The 19,356-nt window shown below is 44.9% G+C and overlaps 1 protein-coding gene across 1 annotated transcript; it reads left to right on the top strand.

The window, feature by feature from the left end:
- Positions 1-476: 476 nt before the first annotated feature.
- Positions 477-18,038, top strand: marchf6 (membrane-associated ring finger (C3HC4) 6). The gene is made up of 26 exons (XM_080837807.1): positions 477-758; positions 1,737-1,836; positions 2,018-2,091; positions 2,798-2,941; positions 3,198-3,270; positions 3,461-3,629; positions 5,312-5,507; positions 6,500-6,561; positions 6,822-6,854; positions 6,970-7,021; positions 7,106-7,164; positions 7,814-7,894; positions 8,221-8,289; positions 8,398-8,472; positions 8,701-8,835; positions 8,987-9,106; positions 9,292-9,392; positions 10,192-10,329; positions 11,532-11,727; positions 11,908-11,977; positions 12,229-12,410; positions 13,596-13,730; positions 13,906-13,995; positions 14,942-15,074; positions 15,440-15,575; positions 15,868-18,038. The coding sequence occupies exons 1-26, from the start codon at positions 740-742 to the stop codon at positions 15,953-15,955; spliced, it is 2,730 nt and encodes a 909-aa protein (XP_080693933.1). The 5' UTR covers positions 477-739; the 3' UTR covers positions 15,956-18,038.
- The last annotated feature ends 1,318 nt before the right edge of the window (positions 18,039-19,356 follow it).

Raw genomic sequence — 19,356 nt, forward strand, 5'->3', positions numbered from 1 at the left:
AAAGAAAGGATTTTGAGCAAGTTACGGGCTGTTGCAGGTAATGTATTGCCTGGTGCTGTTTGTACGAATTGTTTCGAGAAATACACTTAATGTTTTGCAAATGTTAACGATTCTAGAAATGTACTGAAGCGAGTGAGAAACGGTAATGATGAGGCAAGTGCCACTTGGGCCACTTTTCCTTACCTACTTTGGCTAACACTGTGTTGCGTTTAGCCTGTATTATAGATTAAAATTATTCATTCTTGTCAAATGTATCATTGAGATCGCAAATGCATGACTGTGGTTATCGGGTTTGTCAAGCCTGCTAACGAAAAGTTACCCTATGTTGAAATTGCCTGATTTGGCTCAGAAGAAGTGTCGTGGCTCAGAAGAAGTGTCGTAACTTTACACGCGTGCGCAGGTGTCTGACGCAAATGCAGGCTGCAGCGCAAGTGCACTCTCACCAGAACGACTCTGGCATTAGATACTCTCAACACTAAAAGCTTGGCTAACGTGACATTAGTTCGCAAACTATGTTGATTGTACTTAGTCCATCTAATTCTTATCAATGCGAAATTGAAATGAGTTAAATATATGCTGAAAGGTGCGAGGTGTTGCGCTCAAACACCTGCTCCGAAATGCACAGATATTTCATTTTCTTTCCGAGTGCATTATTTTCTTGATCAGTATGTCAGACGTCGCTAGCTAGCTAGCTAGCTAGCTATGTGTTGACTGGAGGGACAGTGCGTCACCATTCAAGATGGACACTGCCGAAGAAGGTACTTTACCCCGACTAAACCACTAGAATAACACTACTGGCACTGGTGTTTTTTCTGACTGTATACCGCAATGTTTTGCTGTTTTTTGTACCACACAACGTCCTTAAACGTAATGTCAGAGGTATGTGTAGTTTGGGTGACTGACAGAAGGTGACCATTGGCTGTTTTTAGCTAGTTTGCTAACATTATAGCATAGCGAACTTATCCTAGCTAGCTATATGTTGCAAATGTGCTTTGATAGCGTGCTCATTCGCATACCTAGTATGTGATCTACCCTAGCTGACAACAGCTATCATTAGCACTTTGAAGGCTTACTATCTATAGAAGACGTCCTCATTAGCTAGGCAAGTTTGCCTCGGTCAGAAGCACATTTGTATTTGTGTTGTAACGGGATGAAACTCCTGAACATCCACAAACGTTAGCAAACTTTCATCTTACAACTTAGGATGGTTTGGGAAACTGCAGCTACCGAGCCACCTAGCTGATGTTTGTGTAGCTATTAAGCTCGTTAATAAGCATTAACGTTTGTTAATGTTGCCTGTGTAACGTTAACTAGCTTCACAAACTGTCAACACAGCGAGTTAGTTCATTATGGTTGCATCATTGTAACTGATGAACGCCAGCTCCATTTCAGTATGTTTGATCACTCATATTGATTTGATTTTCTCAAAATTGTGAACAAATCAATGGAGTAAAAAGGCAGGCGATGCAATATATCATTGGTTAGTGATGCTAGCCACGTTGATATTGATTTGTAAACAATAAATGCTTATCTGTCCGATTGCACTGCCGCTTAAAAGACCGACAAAACAAGACATTCAGATGCCGGAGCTTTGTTGTGTTGCCTTTGTCTGAGTTTGTTCACCTATCCAGAAATCAGGACTGCTGACATCAACGGCTCAGAATGTCGTGCTTTACTTGTATGGTATTGTAGTCACTGGTGGTCAAAGTCTGACTTTGCTTTTTATGAATTGACAGCCGATATATGCAGGGTATGTCGGTCAGAGGGGACCTCTGATAAGCCCCTTTACCATCCCTGTGTCTGCACTGGAAGCATTAAGTTCATCCATCAAGAATGGTAAGGACTTGATATATTACTTTCCTGATATTATAAAAGAATGTTCTGGCTGCTGGTAGAAACGTTTAGGATGGTCCTCAAAGATTAAGATGCTGATGCAACAGAAAATGAGCTTTTATGTCTTGTTAAACAAGCCCCCTTACCCTCCCTTCCTTCTACTTTTGTGTGTGTTCCTCTTCAGCCTTGTTCAGTGGCTGAAACACAGCAGAAAAGAGTACTGCGAATTATGCAAACACAGGTTTGCTTTCACACCAAGTAAGTGTCCCTCGCTGCTTTTTGAAAAACTGTTGAAGATGGTAAGTCTGTCAGGTGTAAAGACACCACTTAATGATGTCTCTTGTGTGGCTCAGAACTGTAATGTGATGTGGAGCAATGTGGTACAATGTAGTTTGACCAAGGCCTTGTTGACCCATTTTAATTACACAGAACTGATATCTGATGCTCCCGACGTGGTTGATGTGGATTGTTATCTCAATGTCTCTTTTTCTGAAAGCAGAGTTTTGAGAATGTGCAAGTAGCCAAGTTTGATGTGCTTTTTGAACTAGAGCAGATAAGCATTCATGCTGACCTCTCTACTTGGAGCAGGGACTTTGAAATCAGACAGCATTGGCCCACTAAAGCTTAACAGCCAAGTCTTCATTCAGTCCCACATTTTGGACCTTTGCCATTTTTAAAGTCTACCAGACATTTAATTGTTTACTCTGTAACTGAAACTTTCTTGGAAGATGACTCGTCCACAGTGAATCAGTTATGAATAAATAATTTAATTTTTTTGTTTATTTACATTTTGTATTCATCAAAGTATGAAATGTTATAATTAAATGTAGTCTTCATATATTGTTAGAATCAAACTGAAACAAACACAAAGACATATATGGTTTGTCATGTTATCATGTTGTCAGCAGTATGGTATGTTTGATAAATAAGGACCTATTGCAACTTCCTTCTCTCCTCTCTCCAGTCTACTCACCAGACATGCCCTCCCGGCTGCCGGTGCAGGATATTTTTGCTGGCCTGGTGACCAGTATAGGCACAGCCATCCGCTACTGGTTTCACTACACACTGGTGGCTTTCGCTTGGCTTGGTGTTGTCCCTTTAACAGCATGTAAGTGGTCTGCTGATGACGTTTGAGTAATTGGGAATGGGAGTTTGGGGAATGTTGATGAGTTTTGGTACACTTAAGTTATTATTTGCACCAAAGTTTGTCAGTGGTGGGCTGGGGGGGATAAGCATTTTTTTTTGCTAGCTTTGTACCGTTTACCTGCCTTGGAGGTCTGATCAGTTGTTGAATTCCTTATCTGAGGAAACCTTTGGTTAGAACTCTGCAGTCTTGAGTGACGGCCTTTTCTCTCCATCTACAGGTCGCATCTACAAATGTCTGTTCACAGGCTCTGTAAGCTCACTACTGACGCTGCCACTGGATATGCTCTCCACGTAAGTCCGCTGCAAAACTTGGCTGAACATGACGTGCAACCCGCAGTTTTATTTGTGACGCTCAGATAGTTTGTGGAAGTCTGAGGTGTGAACGTAGCTCACTCTGACGGTGTGGAAAGAATGTGTGTCGTCTTGAGGGTGGTCTCTAAGCTGCCCTCTCTCTCTCTCTCTTTGTCCCCTTGCTGCACAGAGATAACCTGCTGGCAGATTGCCTGCAGGGCTGCTTCGTGGTGACATGCACGCTGTGCGCCTTCATCAGCCTGGTGTGGCTTAGGGAGCAGATTGTTCACGGCGGTGCCCCACTGTGGCTGGATCAGAACCAGCAGCAGCCGGGCAACGTAGCCGCCCGGCCCAACGAGGTAGGACTTGTCACCCACACTCATGTAAGCTCAAATTGTATGCAACGACGGGCCAATCAAAATCCACAGTAGAGTACTTGATTTCTCTGGAGTGAACACTGATGTTCAGTGCCTTGCATAAGTATTCACCTCTTTGGATGTTTTTCCCTGTTATTGCTTTTATAAATATAAATCATGGTCAATATAAGTTGGCTTTTTCGACATTCACAGGGGGTGAATGCTTATGCAAGGCACTGTATGTTGCCTGGAAAGCATATGAGGAAGCTAGTTCCATGATGATTTGGTCAAGATCAGCCATTCATGAATGTTTGGTCTCTACCTGAGCAAGCCTTTGTTTTGAAAGACTGTTCTAAAAGGTGTCTGAAAGTTGCTGAGGGCCACATATAACATTGTTGTCATGACTACAGAAATGTTTCATTATCTCAGCATGATAATGCCATATACAGAGGACTTCCATGAAAAGGAAATATGGTATTGTGCATCATGATTCCTGAAAAACTTCACCCTAGTTATTGCCTACAATCACAAATGGTGAAGCATAGTATGGCATCTGTAGATACGCAATGCATTCAGTATTCAGACCCCTTCACTTTTTTCACATTTTGCATGTGTTCCAGCATTGCAGCAATATGCTTAAAATCCATTTAAATCATTTTTTTTCTCTCCTCAATCCACACTCAATAACTCATAATGACAAAGCGAAAACAGTCCTGTCTTGAACCCCATCAAATATTTCTGGGGAGATCTGAAAAAGGCTGTCTGCCGATGGTCTTTATCCAACCTGACCGAGCTTGAGAGGATCTGCAGAGAATGGCAACAAATTCTCAAATCCAAAATCCATCCAGCTTCATCACACCCAATAAGTCCTGGCTGTAATCATTGCCAAAGGTGCTTTAACCGAGTACTGAGTCAAGAGTCTGAATACTTGTGTCACTGTAATATTTTAGTTTTTCCTTTTCATAAAATCTGCAAAAGTTCCTAAAGTCCTGCGTTCGCCTTGTCATTATGGGGTATTGAGTGCAGATTGATGAGGGAGGAAGGAATGCATTTGGTGACAAAAAATTAGCAAATTTAGCACAAGGTTGCAACATGATAAAATGTGAAGGTAAAGAGGTCTGCATGGACTGTCGAATGGGTCACAGCACTGTTTTCATACAGACACCGCTGGACACAAAATCCTGCTGCCACTGTTACTACGTAGTCAGCTTTTCCAGACTGTAATTCATCGCACAGTTGTGCTGAAATCAATAGAGAATATTCCTGGAAGGACCGTAGACACTCTTCAGGGACCAATTAGCAACACAGCGCTTCTATTACCCTTTCTTCTTCTGCACCTTATTCCCAATTAGCACAGCCTGGTCCCAACCATTAGAGAAACTCCCTGGAGATGTAGACTGATACTCAAGCCTTATGTCTCATTCTGTGCTCTGTCTCTTGTCTTCTGTACACTGCTGTCTCCCTCTCACTCACTGTTTTTCTCTCCTTGTTTTGCTTGCTTTACCTTCCCCCCTGTCTGTTTTGTTGTATTGCGTATTGTATTTTTATTCCCCTCTTTCTTTTCATGTCATCTTCCTGTCTTCTCCCTCTTTCTTCTTCCCTCTGCATCCCCTTCCCTGCATCCCCTCTTTCCATTTCTCCCTCCATCTCTCCCTCTGTCCCTCTGTCTCTGCCCCTCTCTCCAGGCTCCTGCCCCAGGTAATGAAGCAGGTGTGGTGGAGCAGCAGGCTGCCCCTGGCCCTGCCCCGGGTCCGGAGGAGAACGCGGTGCAGGCCGAGGCCCTGGAGGGGCAGGCCGAGCCTGAGGAGCTGGAGCTGGACAACGAGGATGAGGAGGAGGCTGGGGCAGAGGATGCCGCCAATGCCAACAACGCAGCACAAGGTAATGCGCTCTACCCTTCTGGGCAGGAGTAAACACTGTTGTACCCTCTACTCTTGTGGGCAGGAGTAAACACTGTTGTGCCCTCTACCCTTGTGGGCAGGAGTAAACACTGTTGTACCCTCTACCCTTGTGGGCAGGAGTAAACACTGTTGTGCCCTCTACTCTTGTGGGCAGGAGTAAACACTGTTGTGCCCTCTACTCTTGTGGGCAGGAGTAAACACTGTTGTGCCCTCTACTCTTGTGGGCAGGAGTAAACACTGTTGTACCCTCTACCCTTGTGGGCAGGAGTAAACACTGTTTGCTTAAACGTCTGTGGTTGCGTAGTGAGTAAACCCACTAAAATAAGGGTTGATGGTAATGTTCCTTATCAGCTTCTCCACACCACTTCTTCCAATTGCTGGCTCCTCATGGTCCCCCGTCTTTGTGTGTTTGTAAGAGCAGTCAAGCACCCACTGGAGCCGCATCAGGACGCTTTCTTAAACAGATGCTTAACTTACAACTATAAGACTCTCAAGTTCCCAAATGAGTTCCTTTTCTTGCCTCTCTGGTCATGTTCTTCAGTACCACTGTTCAGTTCATATCTATCCAGGCCTCCCTAGCTGGGAACATCCAGCTTCCTTCCTCCTGCCCTCTGACCCCTGTGCGGATCTCTCCGTCTCTGTTCTGTTCATACATTTCTCTCCACATGCATGTATTTGAAGGGCATCGCTTCTGATTGGTCCTGCGTGTTATGCTAGTGCTGCTGCTGAAGGCTCATGTGTTTGGTTGAAGCCGAGACTGAGGAGTGTGTTTTGGTCTTACATTTACATTTAGTCATTTATCCAAATCGACTTACAATGATGTATACACATTTCTTACATTTGCACTGATGGCACATCAGGAGCAATTAGGGGTTCAGTGTCTTGCTCAAGGACACTTCGACAGGGAATCGAACTAGCAACCTTCTGATTACTAAACGACTTCTCTAACTCGTGTACCACTGTTGCCCTTAGATGACATGAACTGGAACGCCCTGGAGTGGGACCGAGCTGCAGAGGAGCTCACGTGGGAGCGGGTGAGTGACTGTCTGGACGTCTGACTGACTGACAGACTGACGGACGTGCCAGAGTCATCTATCAAAGGCTGGCAAACTCTCTTGTATATGTATTTGATGATGGCTAAATTAAACAGATCGAATTGTTACGTGTTTAATCTGCATTCTTTGTCAGACTTTTTTTTTATCTCCGGTTTCCGTGTATTTGTTTTTTTATTTGTGTGTTTATTTCAGCACCATAAATTAATCAGATGGCTTTTTCTTGGTTTCTTGTCAAACAGATGCTGGGATTAGATGGCTCTTTAGTTTTTTTGGTACGTATGAAAATGGGTATTTTATTAATGAGACTTATTTGAATAGGCACTTCAGAGAAAGAAGTGTTTCTGATTCATATCTGATGATTGCCTCTTATTGTTTTATTTGTCTCAGGAGCATGTCTTTTGGGTGGTCTCACTGAATACACTTTTCATTCTGGTGTTCGGTAAGCGTCTTTTCATTTTTACCTGAAGTCTTTGTCATCTCACGTCTAAGCATGGTGCATAAATATTTGTTTTCGTCTTTTCAGCTTTTTGTCCATATCATATTGGGCATTTTTCAGTGGTGGGGCTTGGCTTTGAGGAATATGTGAGTGACTCTTTAAAACTTTATTATTATTATTAATATTATTACTATTAGAAAAAGGCAAACCTATGCAACAGCTGATGCACTTAAGGTGGTGTTTGTAGTTGTTGTGTTCTGCCAACTGTCCTGTTCATTCTACGTAAATTAACCAGATGAAGGAAGACGTTTTCATTGGACTGTTTTACATATTATATGTGCTCTCTGCGAAAAAATGTGGTTAAAGTACGGTTAGCTGTGGCAGGTTTATTTGTCAATGAATAGCACAACATTTGAGGACTTTTCAATATGGTTGCGTTTGATGGTTTACTCCCTATTAAGTAGAACAGCTTTCACAATGCTGAGGACTGTTACATAGCTATCACAAGTGGCAGACTGGAGCTCATGTGAACGCCACCATGCTCGAACTTATTACACTCTGCTCAAGTCCCATGTTGTTAAATCTCATGTGATTATACCACGTGCTTCCACCGTGTTAAAGACGTGACCCTATACATTTTGTTAAGGGAGGATCAACCGCCTGTTGGGTTTGCAAATACATACCTGTCAATGATAATCAACAGTTCTTGGTTTGCACCACATGTGTGGTTTTGTACTTTGATGCATCCACACTTGTTATTTTTGTGTGTCTACATTTTTGCGTGTTCTTCCGTAGGTGAAGGCGTCACATTTCGAAGGACTCATCACCACCATTGTGGGCTATGTTCTACTCGCCGTTACACTGATCGTGTGTCACGTATCCTTCCAGAGTGTGTAATTGGGAATATGTGTTAAGTCATCACTACTTAGGCCTAATCCCAAATTCTACTCCTTAAGCCTGACTGGAAAATCTAAAAAACAACATACCAAAGGCTATGTGTTCTGGTCTCAGAGATCATTAAGAGACTCATATTTATCCGTTATATTAATCTACAAGTCCATTAGTTTGTAAGTGCCTTTAAACTACTAGATGTTGCGTAAATGTGATGGTAAATGGTCCAATTTTTGCCTGTGTTTTTTTTGGCCTTTTTGGGCAAGATTAGAAGTCCTGTGTTGCGTGTCTTTCCTTATTTGAAATTCCAGGGATTAGCAGCCTTAGTGAGATTCCAGAGATCACGGCGGTTATTGGGGGTGTGCTACATCGTTGTTAAGGTAAGCTTAGATCTTTGCACACTCGTTGTACTTTTGGTGTGTATGAAAAGCCAACCTGTCAATGCACATGTCAGAGCCTGAGGCATCATGTGTTTTGCCCAAATTTAGGTGTCTTTGCTGGTGGTGGTGGAGATAGGTGTTTTCCCCCTTATCTGTGGCTGGTGGCTGGATATCTGCTCCCTGGTATGTTGAAGCCCACAGACGTGTCCCCGATGGGCGTATGGTCTTGTTAAATGTCAATTTAAATGTCCAATATTGTGAAAGGAAGCGAACCTTCTGTGTGTGTGTGTGTGTGTGTGTGTGTGTGTGTGTGTGTGTGTGTGTGTGTGTGTGTGTGTGTGTGTGTGTGTGTGTGTGTGTGTGTGTGTGTGTGTGTGTGTGTGTGTGTGTGTGTGTGTGTGTGTGTGATAGGAAATGTTTGATGCCTCCCTGAAGGACCGAGAGTTGAGTTTTGAGTCTGCCCCTGGCACGACCATGTTCCTCCACTGGCTCGTCGGGATGGTCTACGTCTTTTACTTTGCATCGTTCATTCTTTTACTGCGCGAGGTGAGGACTGTTCTACACTGTGGGTTGCCCCCATTATGCCAAACACGATTATGATGCCCAAAGGCAGTTCAAAGAGAGAGTGTGATGTTCACCCACGTAAAATCGATAGTACTAAAATTGTTTCTTTTTTTCTTTTTTTTTCAATACGTAGGTGCTCAGGCCTGGTGTCTTGTGGTTCCTCCGAAACTTAAATGACCCTGATTTTAACCCAGTACAAGAGATGATCCACCTGCCAATATACAGACATCTGAGAAGGTTCATTTTATCAGTGGTGAGTGGAGCCTGCAGGACCTCCGTCTAGTCTCAGCCACTAGTGTGTGTGTGGAGGCCATGGCAACAAAACACAACATTCTTGTACTCGCACCCGATAACGCATTTATTTTTTGGAAGTAGAGCGCGCCTATCCCTACTAACAAAACACAACAGCCACCCGTGTAATGATGTATGCCTTTGCAGGTGGTGTTTGGATCCATTGTTCTTCTGATGCTGTGGCTTCCCATTCGAATCATCAAGCAGCTGCTTCCTTCCTTCCTCCCCTACAATGTGATGCTGTACAGGTACGTTTCTTTCTAAACCACTCCGATGTAATGACTCCCAGTCACGTCGCTCTTGTCTGGTGTATGTCTATGGGGGATGGTGGTTGTTCTGTGGGGGGGTCTGCCTGTGCTCCCCTGCCTGTAGCAGTGGGGCACATGAGGATACGGTGAGTGTAACGATGAGCGGTGGGTTACATCACCTCTGTCAGGTATTGCAGGGCGATGACGGCATTCCCCTGGGGCTCTTCCCCGGAGGAGCCTTGAATGCTAATGGGGTCTCGCTGGCACTCATGGGTTCCTGTGGATGCTGATGAAATTCATTACTTGTTTGTTATTTGCTAAGCTTGATTCAGTTCAATATCCCCCTTTCAAGTAGCGATCAGTTTTTCTGCTTCTTGCTGGGATGTAAGTGTGTATTCTGATTGGATCATGGGAATGCTGACCTGACCTAAATATATGGTACCAGGTCGGTGTTGTAGCCTAGCCTATGCTAACAATACAAGGCTCTGCTAACAATGCTAGATTAAATATTTGCTGGAATTGTTTTGTTTGTCCAGTGGCAAGCCACTAAAAAAAAATGTGTCCAGTCAAACTGTCTGTCTGTCTGTTGGTCTCTGTCTGTATGCTCTCTCTCTCTCTCTCTCTCTCTCTCTCTGTCTGTCTCTGTCTGTCTGTCTGTCTGTCTGTCTGTCTCTCTCTCTCTCTCTCTCTCTGTCTGTCTGTCTGTCTGTCTGTCTGTCTGTCTGTCTGTCTGTCTGTCTGTCTGTCTGTAAGAGAGTGTCCTCTAATGGTTATGTGTGTGTTTCCCTCTTGATCCCAGTGACGCGCCCGTGAGTGAGCTGTCTCTGGAGCTGCTGCTGCTGCAGGTGGTGCTGCCTGCTCTCCTGGAACAGGGACACACACGGCAGTGGCTCAAGGGCCTGGTGCGGGCCTGGACCGTCACCGCTGGATTCCTGCTGTACGTAACCAGCACACTAGGGCTGCTCGATTATGGGAAAAATCATAATCACGATTATTCTGGTCAATATTGAAATCACGATTATTCAAACGATTAATTCTGAGTTTGAAAACATGATGCATTTATTTACTGAGAACTTTACTGAGAATTTCCGTTAAAAATTGTATTTGTTGTGTACACGCTATGCGTTGGAATGCGTTGAACCGTCAAGGTTGACGGATCCCCATTCAAAGTGAATGGCCCAAAAATTGATATCGCGATCAAAATTCGATTAATTGCACAGCCCTACATCACACTTATATATCTGTGCACAATCAATAACAAATCACTATGAAGTTGCATTACATTGGACATGGCTTTGCATTCGGTTGATGCAATTATTTGTATGATTGCGCTCAACATATGAATGAATGCCTGGACAGGTGGGCATGTGATAATGGAGGGAGTTAAGGGAAGGTATTGCCTTTTAGATTGTCACATCTGGGATTAGTCTAAACTTCAATAAATCATTAAATCATTTCCCCTCCAAACACACATACTTGCAGCGAGTAAATCCTTCAAATGAAAGGAATCAGTGGAGCTTTTAAACCTTGGCTTGTGAAGGCAGGGGTTCTTAATGGGGCCAAAAACGTGTTCAGTCAGAATGTCTATATTTCCTTCCCATGCTTGCCAGAACACAGCCTCGATACGGTAGAAGCTGCAGTTTTTTTCGGATTGGATAAGAACACATGGGGGGAAAGAGCTGCGTTACGGCCCTACAGATGTGCTAGCCTGAGCCCTACAGATGTGCTAGCCTGAGCCCTACAGATGAGCTAGCCTGAGCCCTACAGATGTGCTAGCCTGAGCCCTACAGATGTGCTAGCCTGAGCCCTACAGATGTGCTAACCTGAGCCCTACAGATGAGCTAAAAAAAAAAGCCAGCTTCAAGGGCTTCGGGATAAAAAGCAGTAACAAAGCATTCACTCTGTGAATAGAAACCTTTGCATGGTGATGAAAGCGATCGACTGTTTGCCCTCCAGAAATCTATAATCCCACAGGTGTGCTGTTGTGACCTTTATCAGCAGCCGCCCGCGGATGAATCAGACTATTACACGAGTGAGCAGGGAGGCATTTCACTCCGTCCCACGCTGCCCGTGCCAGCTGATGCCTTATCAATTGAACTCTGCCTTGCCGCTCAATCTTCTCCTCCCCCCCACAAACAGAGACCTGCACTCTTACCTGCTGGGAGACCAGGAGGAGAATGACAACAACGGCAACAACGACCAGCAGGCACGTAACAACAACAACGCCATCCCTGTGGTGGGCGAAGGCTTGCACGCGGCCCACCAGGCCATCTTGCAGCAGGGCGGGCCGGTTGGCTTTCAGCCATACCACCGACCAATGAAATTCCCCTTCAGGGTAAGGGGCTGGCACCGCAGACCAATCGGTGTTCTTCTTATTGTAGAGCAATAAGGTATTCTTCGTGACCTGCTGGGGCTGCTTCACCTCGGAGTTCACAGTTGCACAGCTTCAGGTCACGTTTCCAAATGTTTGGCCAGGCAGACTAATCACTACCTCCTCGTCTGTTGTTTTCTCTAGATTGTCCTGCTGATAGTGTTCATGTGTGTGACACTGCTCGTGTCCAGCCTGGTCTGCCTCACTTTGCCAGGTGAGTGGTAGAGAAAGCACTGTAACCTAAACCACATATATGGTTTGTTGGCCTTTTGCATATAGCCTTTTCTATTTCATCGAATGCTTTGCAAATTGTGCATTAAATACACATTTCCTCATATATACAACTTTGTATGTTGCTTAATTTCTTCTCTACATTTCTCGGTATTGGTCAGAAGACTCTTAGCACAGTTGAATATTGATCTAGTAGTGCGTGACTGACTGACTGACTGACTGTCCTCCACTCAGTGTGGGCGGGCCGCTATCTGATGTCTTTCTGGACGGGCAGCGCTAAGATCCATGAGCTGTACACTGCGGCGTGTGGCCTGTACGTGTGCTGGCTGTCCATCCGTGGCATCACTGTGCTGCTGGCCTGGATGCCTCAGGGCCGAAACATGATCCTCATCAAGGTCCAGGAGTGGACACTCATGGTACAGCCGCATAGCTCTTCCTTCCTCTCCCTCTCCCACATCCCCATCCCCTCCCTCTCTCTTTCTCTCTCTCTCCACATCCCTCTCCCTCATCCTCTCCCTCCTCCATTCCTCCTCTCTCTCTATCTCTCTCTCTCTCTCTCTCTCTCTCTCCCCACATCCCTCTCCCTCATCCACTCACTCCCCATTCCTCCTCTCCCATCTCCACATCCCTCCCTTTAATCTTCCGTCACTTTTCTTCAGCCATCCTTCCTCTCCTCCTCTCTCTTTCTCTCTCTCTCCTCATCCCCTCCCTCTCTCTCTCCACATCCCCTCCCTCTCTCTCTCCACATCCCTCTCCCTCATCCCCTCCCTCTCTCTCTCCACATCCCTCTCCCTCATCCCCTCCCTCTCTCTCTCCACATCCCTCTCCCTCATCCCCTCCCTCTCTCTCTCCACATCCCTCTCCCTCATCCCCTCCCTCTATCTCCCCACATCCCTCTCCCTCATCCACTCACTCCCCATTCCTCCTCTCCCATCTCCACATCCCTCCCTTTTATCTTCTCTCACGTTTCTTCAGCCATCCTTCCTCTCCTCCTCTTCTCTCGCTCCTCTACCATTTTTGTTCTGTCCTCCTCTCCTGTGGCTTCTGTCTCCTTATTACACCAGCTATGGGATGTTCTTGTAATGCTAAACAGTGGACTTCATTGCTGCTGTAGTCAGGCGTATCTGCTTTTAGCTCTTCCTTTGAAGTGTAGCAGACTGGTGGCGTGTGTGTGTGTGTGTGTGTGTGTGTGTGTGTGTGTGTGTGTGTGCGCGTATGAGTGTGGTTTTAGTTATTAAAAGAAATTCTTGTAGTTTGCACTGTCCCTTGACTCCCTATACTAATAATGTATTCATGTTTGCTGATCCTGCTTGGAGTTGAGGAAATTAGCTTTTGTCTCTCTGTGAAGTCTTTGAAGCCATGTTGACCTCAGGCTTTGTTCTGGTCTGTTTTTTTTTGTTTTATTATTATGTTTCTATTTGTTAAATTGTAATGTTTCCAACAATAGCAATGAACAAAAACACATTAAGTGTTTTCACTGAATGGCAAATGTTTTCCAAGCGCAGTCATACTTGTTGGGCTAATTGCTTAGTAGGTGTCAATGCCCATGAATACATTGTTTTTCCAAACAGAACACACTAATGCGCCTCGCCCCTCTGCAGATCCTGAAGACGCTGGTCGTGGCGGTGTTGCTCGCAGGGGTGATCCCTCTTCTGCTGGGTCTGCTGTTTGAGCTGGTCATCGTCGCCCCCCTCCGGGTCCCTCTGGACCAGACACCCCTCTTCTACCCTTGGCAGGTAAAGCCCCACCCTGTGCTCTGAGGACAAAAGAAACAGCAGTGAATTGTGTAGTTGCCACTCTGGCCACGTGGGAACTGTCATCTCTGGATTTACCTTTATTTTTACGCTTGTGATGGCAGAAGAGATTACGTAACCATGGTGACTCTGCTCCTTTGTCTTTGTTTCCCTTTAGGACTGGGCCCTGGGCGTCCTGCATGCCAAAATAATCGCCGCCATCACCCTTATGGGCCCGCAGTGGTGGCTGAAGACTGTGATTGAGCAGGTGTGTGTGTGTGTGTGTGTGTGTGTGTGTGTGTGTGTGTGTGTGTGTGTGTGTGTGCGTGTGCGTGTGCGTGTGCGTGTGCGTGTGCGTGTGCGTGTGCGTGTGCGTGTGCGTGTGCGTGTGCGTGTGCGTGTGCGTGTGCGTGTGCGCACGCGTGCGCGCGCGTGTGTGTGTGTGTGTGCGTGTGTGCGCGCAGAAACAGGCGCAGCTCATCTGCTGGCTCATCTGAAACGAGCCCAAGGACACGCCAGTGCCTTTTCATGAGCCCAGTCATGCCATGCCTCAGGGTCTCAGTGGCAGGAGCTCACCTGCTAGGGCAGATCACGAGCAGTGCGAAGGCCACGCCTTTTGTTCAGAGAGCGCACTGCCACTGGCAATGTTTCCACTCTACCAGCTGCATCATGGTTCAATCATCCCAGTTATTTTGTAGGCGCTAGAAAGACAGGTTCAGCAACTGTACTAATGAAACTTAAGAAACTCCAATTGGTTAATATCCTGTTTAATCCATTTAAATCCAGTCTGTGAATTGTGAACTACTGCAACATGGCTACTCATAGCAGGAGACCACTGTCCTAAACTACATACTGTATCAAATGGATAACACATCTTGAGTTTCTAGAACAAGTGATCCACAAATGAAGTGAAAGCCCAGTAGATCACCTCCCATATTGATTATATATGGAGCAAACATATTAAGTAAACATCTCATAGCTACAAAAACAGGAAGTGTTTAAATATGTTAAACAGAATGTGTTTAGCATGTTCTTGTTCTCCCTCCATGGAACATCTTATATTCTTAGAACGGTCATACATCAAGGGTCACACAGAGGAGTTGCCACATTGGCAGCCACTGGAATGATTATATGAAGCTTATGGACATAACTGCAAGGGGGACTATGTGTGCTGAATGACTAAACCAAGGCTTTGATTTGTTATCATGTCCCAGGTGTACGCCAACGGGATCCGCAACATTGACCTGCACTTCATCCTCCGCAAGCTGGCCGCTCCCGTCATCGCCGTGCTGCTGGTGTCACTCTGTGTGCCCTATGTCATCGCTGCAGGTGTTGTGCCTGTCATAGGTATGTCCAAGACACTGGGTCTGTGTATGCGCTCAGTGTATGTGCTCACTTACAAGGAGAGAATAGCAGGAGTGTGTTGTTAACGACCCGGGCTAAAGGCCGTAGCAAAAGAGGAGGAGGCACGCGTTTAACGCGGGCCAGGAGGAATTATGAATGTAAAGAGAGGGTTTGGATGAGTGAAAAGTGAGGTGTTGTGCAGTGTAAAATTAGGCCCATCAAAGAGGCGGATGTCTGCCTTCGGACCCTCCCCCCCCCCCCCCCCTCTGGGGCAGGCCTCACTGAGGTTCTTTAAGAGGTGGGCAGAGGGAACGCCCTTAGCTGCAGACTGTTACTGAGATCTCTTCTTCTTCTCCTCCTCTGCTCAGGAGTCACGCGGGAGATGGAGAACCTGGTGCAGAGACGCATCTACCCCTTTCTGCTGATGGTGGTGCTCATCATGGGCATCCTGTCCTTCCAGATCCGCCAGTTCAAGCGCCTTTACGAACACATCAAGAACGACAAGTGAGTGCCTGCCTGCCAGTAATCGTGTCACGGCCCTGAAGGCTGAAAGACACGATCTGTAACGCCTGCATGACAACCTCCAAATCTGGTTGGCATTGGTCGAAGAGATTGTTGCAAAAATGTATATGTTATGGAGAATCAGGATGCAAAGTTTGCCAGCTTAGACTTTCCCGTAAGAATCATAGACTTGCTGCTGTCTTTATGTCCATGTTTTTAAAACCTGTGCAGACTTGTTGTAGAATATATTTGTGGTTAGTAGTTGTCCTTAATCCAGTACTCTTCTCATCTGCAGGTATCTTGTTGGACAAAGACTTGTGAATTACGAACGAAAAACTGGCAAACCCAGCACTGCCACCCACAGTAGCTCCCCACAGGAGTAACAGCCTGAGCGTGTGTGTGTGCGCGTGTGCGTGCGTGCGTGCGTGCGTGCGTGCGTGCGTGCGTGCGTGTGTGTGTGTGTGTGTGTGTGTGTGTGTGTGTGTGTGTGTGTGTGTGTGTGTGTGTGTGTGTGTGTCTGTGTGTGTCTGTGTGTGTGTGTGTGTGTGTGTGTGTGTGTGTGTGTGTGCGTGTGCCCAGCACTGCCACCCACAGTAGCTCCTTAAAGGAGTTATAGTCTGAGCAAGTTGTTCTGCTTCAGAGTCAGCTGGAGGTGTGTGTGTGTGTGTGTGTGTGTGTGTGAAAGAGACCAGTTGAATTTGTCTCCAGTGCCCTCTTCCCTCCAACTGTTCAACTCTCCAACTGGTGCATGACCCATTTCACCTTGTGTCCACTGCAACTCCCTGTAACTCTCCACGACTCCAGCTGCCTGTGTGCTTATGCCTGCACAGGGGACTTCAAAACAGACTACCACAGGAAATGGACAAAAACAACACCACCACCAATGCTAAACAAGACACCCAACACAAATCTAAAATATTCCTCCTTTGAAAAAAGGAGAGGAATATATGTGTATGCTAATTTATTAAAGTGTAGTTGTCACTTTATTTCGTTTAGATCGTGTGGCTCTGTTTGGATTGGATTGTGGTATCGTTTTATGCTACAAGACAGACGTCATGCTTGTTTTTATTGACCTTTTTTTTTTTCACCCACAAATGAACAATGGGGTATTGGTCATGAATTTGGGTCATTCGTAGTTTTTATTTATTAGTTTTCTTTTTCTTCAGAGGTGTTTGTGGACTTTGACTAACAACGTTTTTAATACCACCACTCGGACAGCGTTGCATGTAGGAGGCGTCATTTGATTGAGCTGAAGACGACTGCGTTGCACTTCACCTGGGATGCTGGGAAGAGCTCTACTCCACCAAGGGTCTCCAGTCTCTAGCGATGTCATGGCAGTGGTGCCAGATGAACTTTGAGCGTGGAAGCGGGTGGCCTTGGACAGAGTTTCAGAATGATGACATACTCCCTAAGCACAGATGCTAGGGGTATGGAACCTCAGAAGGCCTACCAAAGAGCTATGTTGTGTAGCTCTGTCAACCTATCCACTTGAGCTCTGTGGAGTATGTGAGCAAAGGCTGAGAGGCCTCAGTGATTGAGCATATTCATTTGCCAGCTACGTTACAATATGTTGATTGTGCAACCGCCCAGTTTCGAGTGTGTCCTGTCAATACATTTTCTTGCCACACTTCACGTGCAAAGGGTGACAACCTTGGTGAAGGCTTTGTTGCACGTGTACCAGTTGGTTGCACTTTGTTTTTCTTTGAAAGAGTAGCAATAGATGGGGAAACTCTTCCAGTTTAATTCAATCAGTATTGATGTATTGTAAATTGAGAATACAAAAAAGTACACTTAAAACAAAATTCATAATGAATGATTTCGTGCACCAGTGTTGAAGAATTATACCTTCTCTTTAATGGTCTGTAAAAAAACAAATTTCCATCATATGTTTGTTAAAAGTGTAACATTGCAACACTCTTGGACTGTAGGTTTTTTTTTTTTTTTATTATTATTATTTCCATAACAACTGTTTCATTTTGACATTTCAGGCAACTGCTGCAAGTTGAGAGAGACTCTGACTAGAGGGTCTGTTGGATTTGTATTCAGAATGCCGTGTAAGTAGTGTTAAAAAGTTGAGATTCTATAAGTGACCTTATAGTATCCACCAATGCGAAACTGGAAATGATGTGCTTCTTGACCTTGTTTTGGCTTCATCTGAAGGCAAATGCTCTATTTTTATATGTGCACATTAGAGGCGCTACTGATTGTGTTTGATTTTTTTCTCTCTCTGTCTCCTCTCATCCTGTGGTTTCCTTTGTAATGGGATGGTGGTACACAGCACTGCTGTTGATTGAAATCAGCATGCTGTCAGAATTAGTGGCACAATTGCGATTGCTCCCACTTTTACTGGATAAATAAAACATTTGTCCTACATCCCTCTCTGCCATAGTATGTGTGTGTCGGGCCTATTCAGTAATCTGAGGTTTAAATGTGCTGGGGGGTGGAGGGGGGACCTTTCTCACATGGACAGAGTAGGATCATTGTGTTTTGTTTCAAGAATTTAATAACAAACATTAAATCACACGTGTGGAATTTTCTCCTCTGCTTCATTTGAACAACTCATATATGCATGACCAGTTTTAAATAGGGCCATACTCCAGTGACCCCATTGTATGTGCTACTGTACTATGTGAGCCTTAAGAGCGTTTATTCAATGTTATGTTTGCCATAAAAAAAGCGACATAGGGTGCAGGATCATCCCATTTTGGTCCTGGACATGTAACAGCTCAGGGGCCCCTGTGCCTGGACATGTAACAGCTCATTGGCCCTGTAGGCCTGTTTGGTAATCCATCCCTGGCTCTAACTCATGTCTGTGTTGTACCTGACATCTTTAGACTGTTGTATATCCGTTATGAACTGCTAAGTGGGCGCCTAAACAGGCTACTAAAGCTTCATGTTATTCCTTCTGATTTAGATCAAAGTCAACGGCACGTATTGGACGTTCTGTAATCATGCGCAGTTTTTGTACATTTAGAATTGTCAAATGGGGGGGGGGGGGGAGCAAGACAATATGCATTGGGCACGTTATCAAATAATATTAATAATGTTACATCCAATTGTAAATTATTAATTATTTAATGTAAATGTTGAATGCTAAGCGTTCAATCTACGTCAGACCTGAAATTACAATACACACAGTAATTGGCTATGTTTCCATTGCCAATTACCGTATAGGCTATTGTAATAACCCGTTTTCAAGTCCAACTTGTAGATTGAACATTTTACATTTACTATTTAACACATATATTTGCCATTTTACATTTACATTTAGTAGGGGAAGTTCATATTTTGTGTTGCAGAACTATGAGGCAACTTAATTTATTTATTTTGCGAGGGCTACTGAGAATGACATAATTCATAGCTCAGCTTGCCTCTACTATTAGCTTTCAGTAGTTCACTTAGTTCTCCTTATGATGGCACTGTTGACGCCATCTGTCTGCAATCACATGCGAAGCTAACTAGACCCTATTAGTTGTGTTTTTCATCAAAAGGTCTTGGCCTGTCCACACCGTGCGGTATGTAGCCTAGTCCTTACCCATCCCCACTGAGGCTTCTCTTCCCGACCCAATGATGATTTGTCCTTTTCAGGTCATTGACACAAATAGCCTACTTGTGACCTTAAATTACATTCATTTCTGTATGCAGATGAATCATTACTGAAGTGTGTTTTGCAATAATAGGAACAACGATAGTTATATATCTCATCAAGGCTTTTCAAATGATTTTCACAGAAATGAAAATGCTGTTAAGGGTAGGCTATAGGCTCCATGATGCTGACCTGATA

This window comes from Sprattus sprattus (assembly GCF_963457725.1).
Source record: "Sprattus sprattus genome assembly, chromosome: 4".
Lineage (NCBI taxonomy): Eukaryota > Metazoa > Chordata > Actinopteri > Clupeiformes > Clupeidae > Sprattus > Sprattus sprattus.